General features: G+C 31.7%; 1 protein-coding gene and 1 long non-coding RNA gene across 6 annotated transcripts; one reads left to right on the plus strand and one right to left on the minus strand.

Moving 5' to 3' along the window:
- Nucleotides 1–635: 635 nt before the first annotated feature.
- LOC148611851 (uncharacterized) lies at nt 636–15,718 on the minus strand. 5 transcript variants are annotated; one of them, XM_088592804.1, is made up of 11 exons: nt 15,501–15,717; nt 13,427–13,540; nt 12,258–12,326; nt 11,730–11,833; nt 11,104–11,149; nt 9,698–9,848; nt 7,490–7,547; nt 6,485–6,556; nt 5,277–5,436; nt 3,704–3,770; nt 636–1,520 (listed from the first exon to the last, which is right to left on the minus strand). In XM_088592804.1, exons 1-10 carry the CDS (start codon nt 15,590–15,592, stop codon nt 3,719–3,721), a joined length of 918 nt encoding a protein of 305 aa, XP_088448930.1. In that variant the 5' UTR covers nt 15,593–15,717; the 3' UTR covers nt 636–1,520; nt 3,704–3,718. The 5 variants fall into 5 exon arrangements, with proteins under 5 accessions (XP_088448930.1, XP_088448929.1, XP_088448927.1 ...); XM_088592803.1 differs by having other exon boundaries at nt 636–1,523; XM_088592801.1 differs by lacking the exon at nt 3,704–3,770 and having other exon boundaries at nt 15,501–15,718.
- Nucleotides 15,719–15,858: 140 nt separating this feature from the next.
- On the plus strand, nt 15,859–23,808 carry LOC148611852 (uncharacterized). The gene is made up of 3 exons (XR_015924238.1): nt 15,859–15,986; nt 22,607–22,732; nt 23,232–23,808. It is a non-coding gene; the product is annotated as an uncharacterized LOC148611852 (long non-coding RNA).
- Nucleotides 23,809–24,039: the final 231 nt, after the last annotated feature.

Here is a 24,039-nt window from a genome sequence, read left to right on the forward strand (position 1 = left end):
GTTTTGTAGGTCATTGTCTAAAAGAAGTTTATTCCTTCTAGTAAGGCAGCAACCATTTGATTTTCTGTGGCAGGGTGTGCAGGTTGTGGGGGCTATGTTTTTTTTTCTGAGACAAACTTTTTTTTTTGCCTTGAGAAAAAATAACATGTAATTTTTTTCAGGTCCAGTCAAAAAAAATAATTTGTCCTCACCATCTTTTGAAAATAGTCTTTTTTTTTTGTCATCCCACTACTGCATAGCCTCTTTCACATAGACATGCTTTATTTTTTGTCATTTTTATACAAACAAACTTTTTTCTCTCCAGTGATAAGTCATCTTATTTTTTCCACATTTTTTACAAACAAACCTTTCTTTTTAAAAAAAAAAATGCATAGCACCCCCCCCCACCCCCTTAGAAAATCGAATGATAGCTGCCTTAGTATAAGATAATTAGTAAGAGTGAATAAACAAAATATGATCAGAAGAATATACATGTTAGGTAGATGTATTTGATACTCACGAATACTTGTTAACATCTTTTCTAGTTAGTATAGCATGATCTATTAGATAGAGTGAATTACCAAAATATGATCACAAGTGCCCACTAGAATATGCATGGTAGGTAAAATGTATTAGTAGTAAAAAAAAACAGAACAAACAGAACATTATCATTTAATGTAAAACAATGCTTTTACAAACTCATGAAACTTAAGTGTTAACAAACATAAGTTCTATCACATTTTTTAGAATGCATTTAAGTGCGAAAATGTCCAATTAGATCAGTAAAACTTATTTTACTTTCATTCAATTTACCTGTCACACAATAATAAGCCATAATATATGAACATGAATGAAGAATAAACTTAACACTTGTATGCACACTAGACACCAACCTCGTGTTTAGATTGTCATACAATAAACAGGAAGTAGATACATATATGACAATGAAAACTTATATTCTAATGATCAATCTATGACCTATATAAATGGAGATGATATTGTTACACTGTGTTTCAAATTCAGTGGCGGATCCAGAGGAGGTTGCAGAGGGTTAGCATCATCTTTTGTTGGAAAATTTGTCATTTCATGTGTAAAAATGACAAAAACTTGCAGATAATGTTCTAGCAACCCTTTTTTTCTGAGGAACCTCAGATGGACCCTTTTCAAAGTGTCTAGATCCGGCCCTGAAATTTATCATGAACAAATTAAATGGAAACCAGTTCAAAATATGTTTAGACACTAATCATTTATAGAAGGCCTTTTCTGAAGCTGCTACAGTAACTTTGTATAATACAAAGCACAAATCATTATTGAAATTAAAAAGAGTGTGATCATTAATGCCACTCAAAATTACTTGAAATCTGTCAGAAACATAAATGTAGAACACTCTTGTAAACTCTTTATAATAACAAAGATGCAGAGGAGAACTTGTTTATAGGTTCAGCATAGTCCATCACATTTCATAAAAGTCTCTATCAGAGGATTCAGTTGAGGCAATTCCAGAATCCCCAGTTTCGTCCACTGTGACATCAGAGCTATCACTGCTGAAATTAAAAGTTAATACAAGCACTCTTACAGTAACATTCATGTTGCAGATTTGGCAATTATATTTTACATTTAAAGCTAATGAATTATTTATTCCAAGTATTTTGTTTTGTACTGGAGTATCAAATTTGTTGTTTTGAATAACTACAATATCTATATCTTAATATATAAACCTTGAGACATAAGGACAATTAAAAATTGCAGAAATTCTCATTCAGACAAAGTGAGTGTTTTAACAGTAGCCAAGCAAATTTATCCTACGTAAATAGTAAATTTTATCCCACCATTATTTTTATTTTTTGTTTTCTTTTTGTTTTGTTTTGTTCCAATACAAAGTTAAAATCATTATGATGTCACAGACAGCATATACATATCTAATGAGTTAACAGTTGGTAGATACAATTTAACATTCCCATAAATTGCTCCATAAAGATAACACAACTTTTTAAATTAATGTATTCAAGAAATTCCTGAGTGTTAGTTATAGTAGATAAGATTTATACAGATAATTTGCATAAAATACATGTAATGAGTTCAAATATTTTTCTCCATTAAAATATAAAGAATCTTTCTTTCTCCTCAATATGTCTAACAAGGCATGTTTCCTCTTTATCACTATTAACAAAATTTAAACACCAAAATATATTTTTACACAATCAATTTTTGCAGGTGAAATTAATATAAAATAACATAAATATGAAACTATTGTAAAAATATTAATTTCTGTGGTTGCTAACTTTCATTGATTCTGTCAACATATTCGCAGGTATCAATTTTCAAGGTTTAAAAAAAATGTTTAGTGTTAAATAATTTTTGCTGGTAATATTTTTTGTGGTTTTCTGTCCATCGCAAAAATAGCAAAAATTATACCACATTGAAAATTAGTATCATTAGTTGAAGTATCCAATCTGTTAATATGAAAATTTTACTCCAACCTTTCACCTACAAAGAGTAAGTAATTACTTTGTGGTTAAAAACCATTTAAGACGAAGGACTAGTGAGTGCAAATTGTCTATATAGTATAATGTTAAAGCAGTCATGATGAATATTAGATTGAGAAGAAGTATTCTACTTTCAACAAGTATAAGGATAAGTTATTAGTGAAAGGATCATGAAGGAAACAATAACAAAAGTACAAACAAATCCAAATATAAGTCTGTATCTAGTCTTCATCATATATATTCATATACAGAAAGAACATGACAAGGGTTGAGGAGGCAACAACCTAAAATTTTGGGGCAAAGTTAATTGACTATCCCTTTTCTGTCTTCATACTTCTGCTATAAGGTTTGTAAGTTTTGTTCACGATTTTTTTTTTATTTTTCTATTGTTAATAGCATACTAAACCAAGGACCAGTTTGTATTAAGTTTGCTATTTCCAGTACAAAAATATGATACATAGTTATCAGTATGGCAATCCAAACTGGACAAAAATGATTTTTTAACATAAATTGATTTTCTAATATTAGAAAATGGATTTGTCGTATTCAGTTGCGATTTTTTAATATTACAAAATCATTTTTTGTAATATTAAAAAATGTGACTGATTTTCTAATATTACAAATTCATTTTCTAATACTAAGTATTACAAAATGAATTCCTAATATTAAAAAATCTTTTCTAATATTAACAAAATTATTTTGTAATATTAAAAATTCATTTTCTAATATTACAAAATGTTGATTTTTGTCCACTTTGGCTTGCCATATATCAGAATTTAATACTTTGAGTTATTTCTGAACTTACTACAGTGTAGAAATAGTGCGGTGTATATTTTTTATCATCATATTTACACATAAGAGGTTTTGGTTGACAAACCATTACAACTTATATTTTTTTTGGACTTTGGGATCCATTCTTGTGGATTTACCAGATCATGTGACAAGACTTACAAACCCTATTCCACTAAATGCCAGAAGTTTGTACCTCTCTAAATTGATTTGATACTTTTATAATTATGTTCGTGTTGTTGACTCATTTTTGGGGTTTTATTTTGTTTTTCTCTTTTTCAATTTTTAATTTTGGATCAGAACACATAATACTAATATAACTTTATTGAAATGATTATTTTAACTTACATACATTGTGATCCTAGTTTTTGGGTTAAAATCAAAATCAGATACATCAGAAGACTAGATCCCAACAGAATGGAAATTAAAATAAGGGGAGAAAACTCTACCTCTATAATTCTGTTTCAAACTTTAAAAGGTCCTTTTTCCTTTTGTTCTGATGGTTCTACTTTGGGCCTATAGGGAAAGGAAAAAAATGGACTAAGTTAACTTAAAAAAATATTAAAATTCGTTTTGCTTAAAACAGGAAAATCCACATGCAAAGATAACAGAATCTATTACATACTGAAATTTGATACACATGCATTTTTCCAAAAAATGTACAATGATAAATATTTCTACCTTAACAAATAATCAATGAATTGTAAGTTTATCTTAGGAGAAGAAGAACTGAGTTCACCAGGACAAACAAAGATTGTATTCTAATAGACGATACATTTTATTATGTGGAAATTACTTGCTCTAGGAAAACAGATCAAAGAATGATAACATAATTCAAGTAGCACTCCAGCTAAGAATCATGCAAAATGTGATATATGGTTGGAAAGCCTACACATTTTTATTTCTGATATCTTGTTTAAAATGCTTTAGTAAACAGAAATTAACATTTGGTTTTTTATATAACCCATGTTCATAGGAGATAAAAATTGTATAGAATGCACTGTAGAATTCAAAAGTAAGGGAGATAACTCTGTAAATGACACTCAAATACAATAGAATCAATTGGATTTTCAATGTTGATTATCTACTAAGAGCAGGCAGATTTGAATGAATAATTACACATTTCGTAATATAGACCCACAAAACAACTTAATTACAAAAATAAAAATATGTAGCCTTTTTTGGGGTGTATCACATTTTTCAGTTTTTGCATGATTCTTACGAAGACAGCTACTTGTTTCAGTTGTCCCAAGCTTAAAAGTTCATAATAGGTGAGTTTTACTTTTAAATGGTAATTGAGACTTGTAAAATAAAGTATTCCTTTAATACTATCTCTGTTGCATGTTATTCATTTAAATAACAATTAAACCAACTAATTGTTCCATTCAGTCTCTGTCTGTATGATGTAACAAAACTCTATTCTACTTTCTGATCAGGTGACCTTTCGGATCAACCAATCATATTTCATCTTCCATGATCAAAAAAGTATGCTTAGAGGGAAATCCCTTATCATTCTGAGAAGTTCATCTGAATAAAATATCTAACAGAGTGTTCTTACATCAAAAAGCAGTGAGTTAATGAAATAATCTGTACATTAATTCATTAAAACTGATTAAAGTTTCTATTGTTTTGCAAATTAATCATTAAAACAGTGTTAAATATTCATACAAAACAAATTCACAAGTACATACTAGCGGAAAGTAACTGCAAAAATTACTTTAACTTTATGACAAATTTGTTTAAAACTCATAAAACTTTATTGAAGCAAATATTTTTCTGCTACATGAAGATGGTATCAAACTACTCCATGAAACAAAAAAATTAATTAAATAAATATAGAGAAATCTGTCTAAACTGAACCTTTCAGAACTGTCTAATGCGTATGGTTTAGACAGGTGTATGGTTTTCCAAGTTTCAAAACACTTTTTAATTGATAAAAAGGGACTTTGAAAAATGTCTTCATTAGACAAGTTTTTCGATTAGGGTTCAATTTAGACAGGTCTCACTGTACAAGTATATTACTTTTGACTGTCATCATTTTCATCTTCCTCCTCCTCCTCAGTACTTTCACCACTGTCGCTGTCATCGCTATCATCATCGTCACTATCATCATCACTATCATCTTCCTCACCACTGTCACCCTCTTCATCATCATCACTGCCCTCCTCTTCAGCTTCTATGTCTAAAATAAAAATTGAAGGCTACTTTATGCATACAAGAATACAAGAATATAACTTTATTAGCCAATTATGGGCCTATACAAAACAAACATATATCATTATAAGCAGATTATCAACATTCAGTATTAAATTATGTGAAGTATAGTGGGTTTTTGACATGCATGAATCACCTCCTGTCTCATTTTTATAAAGACTGCTACTTAATACATGTAAATGATATCTGAATCTATCAGGTTGTAAGCTTAAGTAACACTAGACTCCAGCAGAAAAATGCTCTGTTAAAAATAACAGTGCTGTCACAGTAAAATGTCCAATAAAATTCATCACTAGTAGAGGGTAACTGAAAATTAGTATTTAAATATATGATTACATCAAATAACTCTGCTCTGGATGCTCTGCATTTAGAACAACTATAAAAGAAGTGAAGTTAATCTACAACTTGACCAGTATTGCAGTTTTCACATTTTCTACAAAAAGGGGTTTGGGGCTTTGTATAACAGCCAGTTTCTTCTTTAAACTTATGGGAGCTAATCCTACATTTTGTAATGGCTGTCATTTTTAAGGTCATCTATTAAACCTATACATCCAAATTATGATTTTAATTTTAAATATATTCTCAGTTTACCATCCTCATTGATGAGTCTAGTTCTATATATAGGCTCCTGAGACCTCAATTATAAAATGATAAGAAGAAAGGGCAAATGTAAAAACCAGAATTTTATTTTGTCTAAAGGACACAGTTTTGAACAATTTTGTTCTTGGTACTATTAAAATCTTATGACTCTTTCATTTACTTGTCTACTTTTAATTCTTTTGTCCAAAAAATTACATGAATATTTCAGAGAGATATGTATTGCTTAAAAGCCAGTGTAGTTTATGTTTTTTTTTACCACAACATCTCTACCTGTAAGTATACTGGATTCAGCTGAAACTATTACTAAGGTGTCATTATGAGAAGTATCATTAGGAAGAAATGTTTTTAAGTTGATAAATTGGTTGAAAATAACAGATGTTCATTTGCAAGATCATTCTTGTCAAGTTTAACCATACCTTGTTGAATTTTTTCAGCAATGACTGGTTGAAATTGTAATGCTACTGGATGGTCAGGTTCATAAATCAAAACTGTAATTAAACAAAAACACAATGTTACATCTACTTGTCATACATGTCATATCAAGACCAGTTTTAGTAACAAATGCATTTATCATTATTTTTTTTATAAATGGAGAGATTATTGTGATTTTAAGTTAGTCCGCCAAATATTTTGCACTAAATAAAATCATTAATATCTGAATTCATAGTATAAGTTTTCATTTTTTCAAACTGCTCAACATTCATCTAAAATCGATTTTCACCAAACTATATATTTGGACCCAGAACGTGCCTTAATGTCATTAAAATAACAACTGCAATCAAGGCAAGAGAGTACCTCCCATTTACACCAACATGGACAGACAAATACACAAATGGGTGAACAAACAAAGTGATTCCTGTATATAACCATCTTTATTTACAGGGAGTATAATATTAACCATTATGACATAGTAATATACTTGGTAAACCAACTTAAGTAGTACTCCAGCTAAGGATCATGCAAAATTTGATTCATGGGTAAAAAGCCTACATATTTTTATTTTTGATATTTTGTTTGAAATGTCATAGCAAACAGAAAATAAATGTGGTTTTTCATATAACCCGTGCTCTTAGGAGATAAAAATTATATAGAATGCACATTAGATTTCAAAATTAAGGGAGATAACTGTAAATGACGCTCAAATACAATAGAATCTACTGGATTTTCAATGTTGATTATCTGCTAAGAGCAGGCAGCTTTGAATGAATAAATACTCATGTCATAGTATAGACCCATAAAACAATTTAATTACAAAAATAAAAATATGTAGCCTTTTTTGAGGAGTATCGCATTATTCAGATTTTGCATGATTCTTACAAAGACAGCTACTTAAAGTGTAAAATAAAAAAAAAAACGATATTACATCTTCCTCATATTACATGTTTCTTCAAGGAAAATGTATACTGATAAAACATACTTACTCATTTTACACAGCTTGGCTGCAGTAGGATAGTCTTTGGCATATATACACTCTAAAAACTACAAAAATATTTCAAAAAATTAATTTGGGATGAAACAAATATTTTCTTCAAATTGTTTCATATCAGTTAGACAATATATGATATTTTATACAGCCAAAAGCAAAACTGTTTATGTTGTGGTATGACAATCCATATTTGTGTAGGTATTTTATGAATATGATTGGTTAAACCCAGAGTTTTGTGATTACAAATATAAAGTACTATGGATGGATTCACAATTTGTAGAGCAATATTTGGTGTAAACATATGTTGAAACTACGAAAAATCTGTAAAGGTAAACACCTCAGCAAATGTACCACACATGAAAATTATATGAATCCGACAACATAATATGATTATCATATGTGGCACTTTTGGCTATGTTTATCATTTACTTCATACAAAATCCCATCATCAGTTTTTTTTTTACTTAATATAAATTCCCATCATCAGTTTTTTTTTTCACTTCATAAAAATCCCATCATCAGTTTTTTTCTCTTCATAAAAATCCCATCATCAGTTTTCTCTCAGAGTTTACTCTCATATTCCTTTGATGAGGTTCCATCTCTATCGGGTCTAAATCATTCATAGAGCTTGAGTTCATTATGTGTTTTGTATTGTAAATTTATGTTGTACAGAGCTATAGTTAGTAAAACTAGAAATACTGTGAGCAAGCTCACAAGAAGAACACCCCAATTCAAACAGACTTAAAAAGTAAAACCTTTAATTTGGGTTATCTCCCTTTGGAGTCATTGAACAGTAATGACATTCCTTCGCACAACTACATATGATATCCAACCATCTTATGAAATTTCATCAAAGTTCCTTGCTGGGTTCAAGAGGAGATGCACTTACGATGTTTTAATATGCAAAGCCCTTCATATCAATTATCTCTCTATGGAGTCCTTCAACAGTAATTACATTCCTAAATGCTTATCTATGTTAGATGCCCAACCTTCATATAAATTTCATCAAAATCCTTTGAGTGTTTTAGAAGGAGTCGCTCTTACATGGTATTAACAGGTAAAACCCTAAATTTGGATTATCTCCCTTTGGAGTCCTCCTTCAGCAATTATATTCCTTCACGCACATCTACATACGATATCCAAGGTGATTTCTATATACCCCCAAAACTACAAAAAGTAATGGAAGCAGAAAAGTAAATAAGTAGGATATACATGTTCATTTAGATATACAGAGTGAAGAATGAGATCAATTCTCATCTACATTTAATAGGGATGGAGCATAAGCAACTGTCTTTATAAGTAGGGAGCCTAAAACATGAGCAGCTCAAAATTATTATCAGAAATGATATTTGTAATATGCGTGTCTGGACTTTTAATGCAGGTACAAAGAAAACCGTCAAGGAAGTTTCACATATTCCCTGTTGGTCAAGACATCACCCATAACAACATGGTTGACATTATTGAGTGTCAGTCTCTGTAAGAATCAAGCAGTGGGTGAAACATGGTTTGAAAGTTTAATTTGTCTATTAGCACACTCAGAATCAAGGAAAAAAGACATGATTTTCCATATCACTCTGGTAAATTAAGTTATATTTCATTGAAATGTGCTGAAAATGAATATTTCAAGGGCAGATTTCTTTCAAAAATCTCATTTTTTCTTACATTCTATTGAAAATTCCCTCAGCAAATCCAGTGAACTTCCAAAATAAGAAATCATAATTGACTGAAATAATATTGTCAGATCAGAGAAGTTTTAACAAGCACGTTTCTGATTTTTCCCATTTTGCCTGATTCTTACAAAGACTTCCACTTAATAAAGTTGTTTTTTTATTTAGTACAAAGGGCTCTGTTACCAATGAGTGAAGCCTAAAATCTTATTTAGAATAAGATTTTTCTTGTCCTTCCTCCTCCTCTTTACATTGTGCTTGATTCTTTCAAAGTCCTTTAACTTTCAACCTTCATTTCTGAAGTTGTTATTTCTCTACCCCCTGATATCTTTCTCCTTTTCCCTGTTCCTATTCACCTCATGATAACCTTAACAGCTAATTACAAGCCCTTCTTTCCCCTTACTTTCTAGACTACCACCTCCAAATGACATTACAGACTAAAGTCCATGACCCTTTGTCATAATGAAATCAGGTTTGTTAATGCTCCATGTATCCTCTTTGTTGTCCTTTTCTACATCCTCCTGCCAAGAACCTACCTCCATCAAGAGCTGATTAGGAGCCTTCCTCTCTTCCTCCTCTTCATCACTGCTATCACCAGAACTACTACTATCATCCCTCTTTTCTGGCTTTTTCTCAGGTGGTTTAGCAGTAGCTCCATGTTCAGATGTTTCTCCTGCCTTCTTAGGTCTGACAATATATTTGTACATGAATGTTTTATGTATAATGGATGTTCATTATTGCTGAGAAGATATTTACCCATATATTTGTATTATTGGTATTATGAGAAAGCAGTGAATAGATTGATCCATTATTCCCAGTGTCAAAAATTTATATTTCACAGGGTTAAAATAAATTCTATGATTTCACTCTCAGACTTTCTCCCGCCAAAATGTCACAAAATGTCATGACACAAATATCAATCCACCAATGACATACTTTAAAATTAATGTTGAAAATTTCTCCCCAACAATCAATCAACGAATAATGGAGCAGTTCTGTATAATAAATAGTATAATCAGTTCATGAATAATCAAAATATGATCACTCATGCAAAGAACGCTTTAAGATTGAACTTGTGCATGGAACAAGTTCCGCACACTCATTAAATCTAGATATACATCGCACTTGCGATCATATTTTGGTTATTCACTCTTTCCAATTAATTATCCTATTTTTATTTCTCATGGTTTTATAAATATTATTTATTGGTTCAGGAAATTTACAATTGTTGATTTGATATAATCAAATTATATGTCCATGTCAAACACTAAATTCCTTAGATTCAGGATCTATATGTCAACAAATGAAAACATAAAAACAGGCTACCAACAAATAATAATTCTTATATAGTAATTTCATATATACTTTGCTTTTAATTTGTCTCAGTTATGACAATAGAATTCTATATCTATAATTTTTAAGTTACTATTAAAAGAACACCTAACCAGGGTTATATAAAGATACACAAGAAATTATAGAGCAACATGGAAAAAGCAAAAATGATTGCAAAAGGGTAATGTGATTTGCACGCAAACCTATTGTCTAATGTTGTTGATTTAGTCCTTTTATTATTTGGTAAATTTATTGCCTTTTTTTGTATAATCTTACTCAGAAATATATTTTACACATAACAATAATTCAAACAAATTTTGTTACTCCAATTGGCTAAAAACTTTGCCATCAGCTCCATGGTAATATATACTACATGGCTGTGATGACTCAGATATCAACAATTCTAATTTGATGGTCGTATGTATCACAGTTATAAAACCTTGTCCTTCAATAGGGGTTATTATGCCCCCACTTATTTTGTGTAAGTGATACATTGTGGACAACTACACTGTTATTCAAGATAATAACAGAAAAGCTAGAGAATTGTTGAAAGTAAAATTAAGCAACACATATTGTTAAGAAAACCAATTGGGGTATAAAAAGCACATACTCAGGTTTCATTCTTGAATCCAAGACAACGGCAGTTTCAACGTCACCTTAAACAAAACAAAAAAAAAGAATATTGAATTCAGGTGAGGAATTCTCAATCTGAGACAGCCTTAGCTGCCTACAAAACTTCTTAAGCAAGTCTGTGCATTTATTTTTAAAACTATATTATCTATTAGATATACAAAATGTTTTTTAAGTCTAGAAAGATAAAGGGTGTTTTAATCATATATATAATGAGATATACCAGTACATACAATTATGTATCACATCAAGACAGTTGTTTACATGTACAATTGTATCACTATGACACGTATAGAGTTGAAGAATGGTTTTGGTAAAAATAGTTCCAATTTGGGAAATAGTTTCAATTTCTAAGAAGGATAACTTTTACAATATTTACTGGTCATAGTTTTTTTTTTTTTAACTTGTCCAAGAGATAAATGATAGCAACCTTTAGGTAATCTAAAGACAATGAGATTTGTATGAATGGGAACACTTACAAGGTGTGACTAAAGGATACATGGATATCAAGCATTTCTTAGTCTCCATGTTGACTTGCTCCATGGGACCTGAATGTATTTGATAGACTTTGACAAAATTATGACTAAAACGAATACTATATACTACCATTATGTGAACAGTTATGTCTTGGTGGTTTCTTTGCTCTGGTAACATGATTACTGGTAGTGTTCCTCTCAACAACATAATCTGAGGGTTCCTTCACAAAACTCCTGTAAAAACAATCACAACATAATGTATAAATCATATAATAATGATTACTATGTACTAGTTTAATATTAATGATTACAGAAAAAAACATGTATCTATCTTCACTTACTTATGATGTTATCACACATGCACAATTTTCAAGTGACCGATACCAGTTTGCATTGGCAAAATTTGAAAAAAAATATGTCTTTCTTAAACAGTGATAACTTACAACAATCAAATCTAAGTATAAAATTTTAAAAAATGACACTATTTCTTTTTACATCTGCATAATAAGAGCTGTTCAAATTGCTTCACATAATTATATACTCCAAAGAAAAAACATTTCAAAGTCTTAAAATATGACTCTATCCACCTTGATAACAAATTCAGTATTCCAGAAGTCTTTAAAAATTATTGTAAAACAGTTTTTAAAAGCAAAAGTACCTCTCTGCCTCTAATTTCATAGATTGTTTAAGTTCATCAATGATTGACTGGTCATCCTCTTGGTAAAAGCTGTCATGAAAAGAAAGCATTAGGTACAATTTCACTTACAAGTACTTCAAACTGCAATACATAAATTACATCCTTTCCTGTTATATTCATGTATATATATAATTAGATAAAACTACTTATATAAAATAAATTAAGTTTCACGAAAGCCTTGTAAATTACAACTGGAAGTACCGTTATTGAATGTCTGCAGTGTTCTGGATTCCTATTTCCTGTTACCTGGGGCAAGTGAAATTTGGGTCAGGGAAAGTTAGGTACTTAGTTACACTTTCCCGTAGCAAGTTGAAAACTTCATATGCTGCAAGGATTTGTTTTGTTAGGAAAGCAGTCATTGACTGTGGGAAAGTTGATTTCATATGGATTTTTCCCGAGGAAACCTCAATTTCTGAAAAATACTAGAACACTATGCCTGTTTGTTTGACAATTTTTTGTCTTTTGGTTACACGTTTGTTAGTACAGGGATGTCATTAGAAGCCTTCAACCGGCAAAATTGGATGGCTACTAGCTCATCTTTTGACGGCTACTCTATTTTCAAAAATGGGTGAACTCTCGCAAAGTTTTCATCATTTTACCTGCTACTTTTCCTTTTTTTCCTGCCACTTAAAATACTACTGACATCACAGTAGTAATAGTCAAATTTATGGAAATTGTGGAGATAATAAGAGGTTCATTTGGTTTCCCTTTAAAACAGTATACCCATAGTAACATATTAAAAAGATATAACATACTTTTTGAGCAAATTTGTCTTTCAAAGACTTACAGTGATCAAAATATGACATTTCATGAAATATCAAGCACTTTGAAAGTAAAACAGGAAGAAAGCAGGTATGGAGGAGGTGCCAACTGAGAAAAAAAAGCTATGGGTCCTTTTCTTTATTCATTTCTTCAAAATTTTTGTTCCCTAGTTATGAGAAATTAGTTATGTGGAGGAGAGAATCCAATATGGCAAGGTACTGAAATGTTCAAGATGTGTGTACCAAAGTTATGATTTAAATTACACTTTGACACCATTACATGTACAGTACACATAAAAATGTATTAGCATTTGTCTATGTACATGAAATCTGAGAAGTGCCTGTCACTTATTATCAAAATGTATATACCTGTCCTCTTTTCTCTTGACAGCTGTAAGAGAAATCTGTTTTGTTGGAGTAGGAGTTCTTCTACTCTGTTGTGATGAGGAACGATTTGAAAGAGGTGGGTTTCTTTTATAGGCACTAAAAAAGATGAAAACTGATTTAAAGGAACATCTGTAGAAGCACAAACAGTTAAAATTGAAGTAAACCAAGTACATGTGTACATACATGTATGCATTTTTAGAACACAGTAGGTAGGGTTATCCAAAATCTAAAAAGATATACAGTGTACATTTGTAGTTTTTTTTCCTGCACTCATTGTTTTATACAAAGCTGAAAAATGACTTCTTCAAATCTCAACAGCACCAAGTGCTATCCTGACACAAAGTATACTAAAGTATGTTCTATCACTGTAACTGTAACTTTATACTTATATCCAGTTTGTACTTATATTCAAAAGCTTAAAAGTTACAAATGTACATCATTGCAGCTCTATTTGTGAGTACCGTTAGAGATTATTGTAAAAATACATTGATGTAAATGTGATGAAGAACCAAACCAGTCTTCAAAAACTTCTCCAGCTTCAATGATAAATATAAGCCATATTGTGTATATGTACATTGTACATGTGGAAAAGAAATTAAAAAGAAACAGTAAACTGAAAATCAAGGATATGATTTAATGTAAGTCCAAAAACCTTTCAGCAAGATTGCAAAAAGCTGGGGGTTTCCAGCCCATGAACTCACTTCAACATGAACACACTGCATGAACATGTGGTAAGCACATTCAGAGAGTAGTCCAAATAGTTATGCCGTCTAGGAATGCTAGTTTTTAATTTTGCTGGATGACAGTGAGGCATACTGATCGAAGAGTAGCCCTTGCTGGCAAGTATTTCTCAGTAACAGATGTTTGTCCTCTCTCATGAAACATAAGTTTATGTCCAAAATTTAAGACAAAACATCTAACAGTTTGTTGATATTTTCTATAAAAAAATGAGCTATCATACAACAATTTTCATTGAGGAATACAATGTAGACTTTCAATGAGTAGAATTGCAAGAATTGCTTTTGTCCCTAACTCTCCGACTAGTACACATGTACAAAAATGTACATGTAATTGCCAGAAGTCTAAGCGAACAGGTAGGGTCTAAAATGTGTAACAAGTATATGTTCCTGTACCAACTTTTACCCATACCCAAATAATGTTTTGCTAAATTATTCATTCTTATGGTATGTTAAGAACTGAAAATTGCATGAGATGTGGAAAAGTCTGTTTCAATTCATTTCTCATCAAGAAAATGATGCATGTTTTTCTGATATTTCTTGTTTGATCGGTCTTTTTAAGTCAAGTGGTCTCAAATGTGTAACTGGAATCGTACCCAACTATTTATTAACTATTTCTCACTTTCCTGTCCGAATTTTACACTTTTCAATAAGTGGTTAAAACTTCACCTTAAGACTTTAGAAAAAGTTTGGAAAGATTTTATATTGTTTTAAAAAAGAAGTGATTGAGTTTGAATTCCACACCATATCTAACGTCAATCCCTGTACCAGCAAAGAATGGACACGAATGAAAACAAAGTCTCATAAACAGTCTGACACGATTTTAATTTACTGTCAATGAAAATTTTGATAACATTATGACGTTCTAATGTCAAATATGCATTAAATTAGTACAGATAACAAAAATACTGGACTTTCATTCTTGTATAGGAATTTCGTGTTACACATTTTAGACCTTTTGAAAACAGAGAATCGAATAAAATAAATTTTTTCGACTACATTTTAAAAATGATTAATTCTAGTCTAACCATTACGTCATTTTGTAAATGTGTACCATCTTTCAGCTAAAAATTGCAAATAACAATGAAGAAATCGGCAAAATAGTATTTGGGTATTGGGAAAAGTTGGTATGGGTACGGGTTACACATTTTATACCATACCAAGTGAACGCCATGATGATCTGGACTACACTGACTCTGAGACCTACAATAAAGATAAGATTTGATACTAATTAGAGTGTGAATTTACATTTCTTAAGGATCAATTAGGTTTCACGTGTCTAACATTAACTCTGAAAATTTGCATTTTACAAAATGTACCTATTTGACAGATCTAACAAATCATCGTCATCTTCGCCAAGAATTGGAAGACCATTTTCTATATAAGGCCTATTTGAATTTGCTCGTGCCATTAGCTTTTATGTAACTTGAAATCTGCCCATACAAGTCATATAAGTTCATCATTTAAGTTTAGTCATGTCGTGCAAGAGCGCTTGGCATACATATTGTTTACAATAGTTACTGCTGACATATAGTTTCGAAAAGAATTATATGTCTCTTATGTATCACAATAAAACGAAACAAAAATATTTTTAAGATTTAATATAAAAAAAAAAGAAATTGTTTTATTTAATAGTTATCTGATATAAATCGATACACTGTTTAAAATAATACAACGTCAGAACACTCCGAAACAGCGAAATGTTTCTCAAACATTTACGTGACGAAGAAGGCAAGCGTGTCAGAGACCAAGGTTATCTAACCGACACCGGACCACGATACATCGACTTTGCATCAGCTAACCTAGTAAGGTTTCAATAGATTTCATTTCTAGTGCCCATAAAAACTGAAAAGCTAGACAAGTGAATGATAACTTATATATATGTAAATAGTTCAAAATGTCAACAAAACAGGGTTTGTCCAGTAAATTCTCAATAAAAAAGGCATGTGTCATGATGTGGTATCTGCATGCAGGAAAATGAATCCAAAATCAAAAATTCAGTATATTGGTGTGACATGCACAAATTCAATTTGACAGTCATTAGAAACTTTTATTTAAGTGTGACTCCTCATTACCACATAATGATAATCTCCAATGTTCTATCGTCTGAATATAGCTGAAATATTGCTGCTCGGACGTTAAACCTCAACAAACAAAATCCATTGTTCTGCTGGCATATCATAAAAATTTACCAAACATCATACAGCAGCTAATCAACAAGGCAAACAGTATTATAGGTCTTATCAGGAGAAACTACACCTTTCTCAATGAACAAAACTTCAAGTACCCATTCCTGGCACTGGTCCACCCCAGCAGCAGTTTGGTCACCATACAAATGAGTAGACATCAAGACTGAATATGAAAATTGTACAGAAAAGGGCAACTAAAGAGGAGACAACCCTTAAAAATTGGGAATATCCTGATAGACTCAGAAAACTGAAAATGCCAACACTCAAGTATAGGCATTTATGTGGAGACATCAGAACTTTTAAAATTATGGCACTCCCTGGAATTTATTATGAGGGTGTCACAGAGGGATTCCTTATTAAAAATGACAACACCAGGACAAGGGGACACAGCAAAAAATTAAAAAAAGAAAACATGTCACTGGAACATGAGGAAATACTCCTTCACAAATAGGGTAGTGGGCATTTGGAATAGTTTGCCAAACAATGTTGTGAAAGCAAAAATAGTGAGGCAATTTGAAATAGGACTAGAGAAAAATTGGGAACATCAAGATGTTAAATACTATTTCAAGGCAGATATAAACATCAACTGCTAACCTGGAAGTGACAGAAAGTCTTGCAGAATGGACAATCAATTAGAGTTGGATATAGTGGCAGAGATGCAAGCATCTAAAATACTTAGTAACCTAGAGTACATGTACAGTATAACATTTTGACCACCAACCCAGCATTTTAATATCCAAATTCTCATTACTCATTATTGGTGTGATGTAACATTGTATTTGATTGGTCAGTTGAATGAATTTAATTTGGTAGCAGACATGATTTTTTTTTCTGCTTTTAGCAGAATTCTGCTATTTCAAATCCAGATCTTACTGTTACAATTATTTTTTTACTGAATATTTACTTCCAATTTTGCCAATTTCCACTTTGTTTGTAGATTTCGTGAACTCATGTCTGTGGCAGGAAGCCATTCAGAACTTCAGAGTCCATCTGCCGAGATGGAAAAATCCTTATTTTTCAATTGTAAATATCTTTGAATATACATATGTAGAAATTAATATTTAAAATGCTCTGGATTGTCTGTATGAAAGAATGTTTAAAAGAAGAGTTTTTATTGATAATGAAGATAGCTGTTACAGATTTTGAAATATCTTTTGGCATCTGACCTTGCTACACCTCCTTGATCATGAAGTGCCCAGATTGCCAGAAAAGAGAATAAAAAAGAGGTTTGTGGGGTCACGGGAAATTCACTATACCTGAGCTTAGCCTCAAGGCCTAAGAGAATTCTTGTAAAAAGTACTATATGGGATTAGTTCAAGTGGATATAGTCCCTGAGGGTATTATCAGCTCTGTAATATAATTTAAGTTAAAACAAGAGGAATGAACTAAAAACTGGCTCTGACATCCCCAGTCTAAAAAGGTCAGAACCTGACCACAGACTGGACACACTTTTGTCTTGTAAGATTGTGGTGTCCTCAGATTGGAATCTTAGCACGCTCACATCTGGTATGGATAGTGCCCTGACAATTCAACAAAGTGTACACAATTGCACATTCAGTCTGCTGACCATCTATTACAGTAAAAAAATCCTGACCATTTCAAAATAATTAAACCATGTTCTATTACTTTCAATGATATAATTGACTGCTACAACAATGATGAATCACATTGTAATACAGTATATCAAAATGTGGAATTAAAAATTGCAAAACATGCAACATTCTTAAAACGGACTCCTTCTTCACTAGTACCCTTACAAACAAAACCTTGACACTTAAGTCATGACTTAAGTTGCAAATCAACAAACTTAATTTACAGATTAGAATGCAACTTATGCGGTCCAGTATATGTCTGTGAAACACAAAAACAATGAAACAAACGTGTGATCATTTTTTGGGAATAAATACCAACTAATTCCAGACAGTTTATAACCATTTTAATCGACAAGATCATTCAATCCTCTCTGAAAGTTTGTGTGCTTGAAAAAAATATACCATCCAACAAACAGTCCTGTCTTAAGTAAAAGCTATTGTAGGGAAAGAGAGGAATAATGGATATGCAGACTAGGAACTGCAATACCTAATGGGTGCAATGACAACATCAAAAGTATAGGAAATGTAAATGTGGTAAAGTTAATTGACAAAAATCCAAGAGGGATAAGGAGTCATGGCCATCACAACTATAATATACAGTAACATTACATCATCTTAAATGATGTCTCCATCTATAGATGTCTTCTTCCTTTCATACAAAAACCTCTTGGACTACATCACATTCAAATTTAACTCATAAGTCTCTTTCCTATACCTCTCACTTACTACACTCTGTTTACAAAACAAGTCTTGACACTTCTGTTCTTTTTCCAAAACCTACCAGGGCATGAAGATTCCCATTTCCTATTACCTGAGGAAAGTGAAAGAGTGCATGGGAAAGCTGGGTCATTGTCAGTACTTCCTGTTTGGAAAGTCATGTTTTTGCAAATAGTTTGATGCTGTCTTTCGGTAAAAAGCTCTACAGTCCTTATGTTTATTATTAAATCAACCAAATTTCCATGTAAACTTCATAATTTTTTTTTTTTTGCATTTAATTAACTGGTACCGGATGTAAAATTATTTCGTAGTTCAGAAGTTACGCTTTCGTGAACCAGTTTAGGTGTGTTCGGTTTCCAACAACGGATGTCTATGAGGATCATTATTTTACGATTACATAAATTATACCTGTAATGCCTGACTTTTGTGGAATAATTACCACCTTTTGTAATGTAAAACAACTCTGAGCTTAAATAAGAAGTAGACAAATGGTTTACAATATATTCATTTTTCTAGCCATATGCTTTTTATGGAAACAAATTCAAACACATCTGCACTGGTTTACGATCGTGTGAAGCCGTTCAAAGGGTAACAGTTGTTGTTGCAGTATAACATAAACATGTTCAATTTTGATGGAAAACAAAATTTAAAATGGACAAAATTGACATTTTTCCATGCATCTAAAACCCCTCCAGGTAGGCTCTTAGTGCAGGATTTTGCATCTTATTTATTTTTTTTATTTTCTCAGAAGTGGGGAGGGGCATGCCCCTAAACTCCCCTAGCATGTTCAGCCCGCTTTGTGGGTTTCACACAAGGATTGTAAAACTTTTTGAGGGAAATTATTTTCTTAACTCACCAAAAGGAAAGTGAGATTTAAAAAAATCTTCATGCCCTGCCTACCTCATCATTTTACTGACTTGTTGCTATCTTTTTGGATATAGGTTTCCTCAGACTCTTTATACCAGTTTGTGTCAAAGGGCAAGATGAAGAAAAACCATCATTTCTTCCACTTCCTTTTTTTAACAAAGGTATAGATGCAATTAATTTGAAGACAAGTCAATACCAATCATTTCATGTTCTTATACTCCACCTATTGCATCCAATATTTTCAATAATAAAAGGCTATTGCAGGACCTCAAGATTGAGGACTTTAAGGTTAAACCACCTGACTGTTCTTGTAAAAATTCTCCATTCAAATATTGTCCTTCTGGTCATGTCATTATGGGAGATTAAACATAATCGAAAATTAATCTCTCCGTAAGGTCATTTCTTAAGGTCCAAAGAACCGTGAACCATGCTCCATAAATTGGACTTACAACTTTAAAGTTGTTATGGATGCAGTGAAGCACTATGCAAGGAAATGGATAAAATGAGAACAAGGAGACATTGATTTACTGTCAGAGTTGGTAAATGCTGCAAGGTCTTCAATTTTGAAACGTATGAAAATTTGAAGTACATGTAGGTTAATGAGTGTCAGTGCTACATCAGTTATCAAAGACCCCAATGTAGCAAAAACCTTGTCTACTATACATGTACATGACAGATATGTTGTTTTACAAGCAGACATAACCCAAAACAACATTGTTTTTGTCTGCAAAACATGTTACATGCAATGTTTATTATCAGAGGGAGATGTAGAAAATAATAGCAGTAATAAAATCTATACTGCCACCACACTCTCCAATGAAAAGATAGTGGAAGTCATAAATCTGTGCCATCCTCTTTTGGTCTCTCTAACAAAGAAGATAATGTGATCTACTGTCTGTGTACTGGATTCCTAAACTCCAGGCGTCAGTTCCACAAAAAGTCGTAAGTGTAAAATTGATCGTAAGTTATGACATAACATTGCTATTTGCTGTTATGAAATCATCACTTACAATCAACTTTACACTTACAACTCTTTGTGAAATCGACACCAGGAGAATGCATACAAACAACACTACATGTACATAGCTGGATCTGCAAAATGTACCACTCAACCTCTTTCAAACCTTTTAACTGATTTACTCACAGCTTCAAAAGAGAGTCTCCAGTCCTACCACGACATTATTACTCTCTTCTGGAAACCCTCAATTTGAGATTATTATCAGAATACATTAGCATTAAAACCTATGATTTTTCAACTCTTTATACTGCTATAATTCCCCATAGTCAGTTAAAATCCCACCTCAAAAACATTATACATTGTTGTTACTCCAAATATATGATACACCTAGATACATATACAATGTATGTAGTACTTGGTAGAGATTTCTCATTCTTTGTAAAAATTGATTCCAAATCCTCTTCCAAACACTAAAGTAGAAGTTTTCCAAATGCAGGAATTTTTTTGAAATAGACAACATATTTGCCCAGTGTGATGGACACATTGTTCAAAAAACAGTCGGCTTTCCAGTGGGTATAAAATGTGCTCCTTTACTTGCTGACCTATTTCTTCACTCTTATGAGGCTCTGATCCAAAGAAAAGAACATCATTTAGCCAGATCCTTTGATCTCAGTTTCTGCTATATAGATGATGTATTATCATTAAACAATCCTAGTTTGGGGGATTTCAGACTTCCCATCTACCTCAAAGAACTTGAGATAAAGGATATTACAGACACTGTGAAGTCAGCCTCATATCTTGACCTACACTTTTATATCGACGGTAAAGGAAAGGTGTTGACCAAACTATACCACAAAAGAGATGACTTTTATGCATTTTGTTGTGTGATTCTGTTTTCCCTTTCTGTTTGATTACATTAAAGAGTTGCAGGATCAGAGGAAATTCAGACTGGTGTTACCAAACAAGATAAAGAATGGCCAAAATGGCATGCATGTAATTCATAAGATTAACAAATTGCCTCAGCAAACATTATAATTATCTGGACTATAATTTACATTAGTGATTCAGCCAAAAATTTTATTAATTGTTTTATTCACTAGGCTGAGTTATCTTTTTTTTTTTTTTTTTTTATTTGCGTTTCTTTGTTAACCTCCCATGTACAGTAAATTTATTCACCTGCTGCCACATTTTAGCGTCCCCCTTTTAGTAAATTATTTTTCCATATGCAGCATTTTACTGTCTCCCTTATGATGATTTAACCCCTTGCGTGGAGATCTTAACCTCCCCCTTTTAATAAATTAACCCCTTCTTCCATATTTTAACCTCCCCTATAGTCCGAATTTCCTCTGACCCTGCAACCCTCCTCTTTTTTATTTGAATATTGATATGTCGGGTTGATCCACTGCTGTGACACTTTTACCTTCTCTCTGACCCTGATTATAAATTAAGCCTATGCTGCAATATTTTAACCTCCCCTTATGATAGTTTGTCCCTTTGCAGCAATATTTTGAACTTTTACTTTGATAAATTAGCACCTTCCTCTTATAAGTTACCCACTCAAATTATCCATTCTCTGTAAGAGGGTTAAAATATTATTCAGGGGAGGTGTTGAATTATCAAAAGGGATGATCAAAATTTTCACTTTGATATTAGAACCCTTGTATTAAAAACATTGTAGCAAAAATTTTGACTACCCCTCTGGCTTCGTGGTCCGAATTTCCTAATAAAATTCAAAATCAAGGGAATTATTGCATTTAATCATAAAAAAATGTTTCCTACTTGGGGCACTTACAGTAAATTACAAAACCATTTACATGTACACCATTTACACCCCACTGTTCTACAAAGTACCCTTAGAGAACTTCAAACAGACACCTCCCTATTGTTGTACATCAATTTGTATATCATATCCTTAATTATCAATTTAATATTTTTGACTACTCTACTATTGAGCTCCCTAATGCAGAAATTCCAAGTTTTTGCGTGGATATAAGCCAATATACAAGAGTGTAAACAATTACAGTTGATACAGTGTATGATCGTTCATGGCTTCATGGTTGAAAATCTATTTAGTTAAATTGTGTTCCATTATTTATTTTTAGAAATGAAGTTACCCAGAAAGAACTTTATGTATGATTTGACGCAAAGAAGTCTAGTTATAGGATTGCTAGGCACCATGTTGTATTCAGCTAGTGTATGGTTGTTCAAGTCATATGAACTCATGTACAGTAAGTAGTATTAGGGAGCAACCATTAGATTTTTGTGGGGGGGGAGGCTAGGATTAAATTTAAAAAAAAAAAAAGGCAGAATATTAGCATATGATAAAAAAAAACCATCATTACCATTCAGGTAAAATAAAATGGGCAGGATGAATCTGTTGAAAAAATCAGGCTGTATATCATGGGAAAAAATCCAGGAGGGGCTGAAATAAAAAATAAAAAGTCAGGATAGTCTTAACACAAATATTCAGGACAAACAATTTCATTGTGATTTTGTGATTAAAATTTTAAAAATTTTTCAGTTGTTTTTTGCCTGGATCCTGAGTTTACTCTATTATTTCATATTGAGTGGAAAGAAAATTTGTGGATCAAATCTATCCATACATCACCAATTGCCAGTTTTTATTGAATTTTTTGAAGGACTTTATGTAAATCTATCTATGTTCTGGCAGGAAACTAAATGAAGTGCATTCTATTTATGCTGTGTTTTATATTTTACATTTTACAGGAGTGAATCCTATGAAGAATGAAATAGTAAAACTAATTAAGGAACAAGAAATGTTAGATGCCCAAGAAATGAAAGAACGTGAATTGATGGAGGAACAGAGGAAGACAATTTAGACGATTTTATTTTAGAATATACTCTAGTACAATATTGAACAACTTGATGATCATGTCAAAAATTTAGTGCTAAGATATGACACATCATGAGTTATTTGATATGCAGATATTTATTGAATTACATTTTGAATGGCAAAATAACAACTTTAACATTTTCAAGAGTTTTTCTTGTATTGAGTGAAATCTTTAAAATTGAGTATTTTTGCATTTTAAAGAGTACAGTTGATACAAGTTAGTGAAAAAAATTATTTTCTATCTTAAAAATCTATCTCATTTAATGAGCACTAAGTAATGTACATATTTATTCCTTACAAAAAGACTTGAGAAACACAGTGTCAGATGTTGTTTGAGAGAGTGTAAGTAAAAGATTAAGATAAAGTCAGCTGATTGGAGACTGTGTGGATGGATGAATAGATGTGTTTTGTAATATTGTTTGTGAAGAAATAAAATTTTATTGGAACTGATCTTTTAAATAGTGTTATATGACCATAAAAAAATTGCTTAGGCTTGATTTTGGGGATAGTGCTTATTGAGGAATAAGGGGCCACTGTGATTCTAGTGAAAGTCTTTCCCTGTATCAAATATTCAATAGCAATCAAAATTTAGAGCTGTATAACTGTCAGGGTTAGGCCTCTTTTGTGGTAAAATTAGGAGAAATTATAGTTTCAACCTAAAATCGCGAAAATCTACCCCTG

The sequence above is a fragment of the Perna viridis genome, chromosome 7, assembly GCF_037379345.1.
Source record: "Perna viridis isolate PV_CMFRI_1.1 ecotype Kerala chromosome 7, ASM3737934v1, whole genome shotgun sequence".
Lineage (NCBI taxonomy): Eukaryota > Metazoa > Mollusca > Bivalvia > Mytilida > Mytilidae > Perna > Perna viridis.

Bases quoted from the DNA above. Each gene is read 5' to 3' on its own strand.
- LOC148611851 (XM_088592800.1), bottom strand. From the start codon at position 15,592: ATGGCACGAGCAAATTCAAATAGGCCTTATATAGAAAATGGTCTTCCA. The intron at 13,541-15,500 runs GTACATTTTGTA...CATCTTTTTTAG, and splicing joins TTGTTAGATCTGTCAAATAG to TGCCTATAAAAGAAACCCAC. The intron at 7,548-9,697 runs GTAGGTTCTTGG...ATATTTTTGTAG, and splicing joins CTAATCAGCTCTTGATGGAG to TTTTTAGAGTGTATATATGC.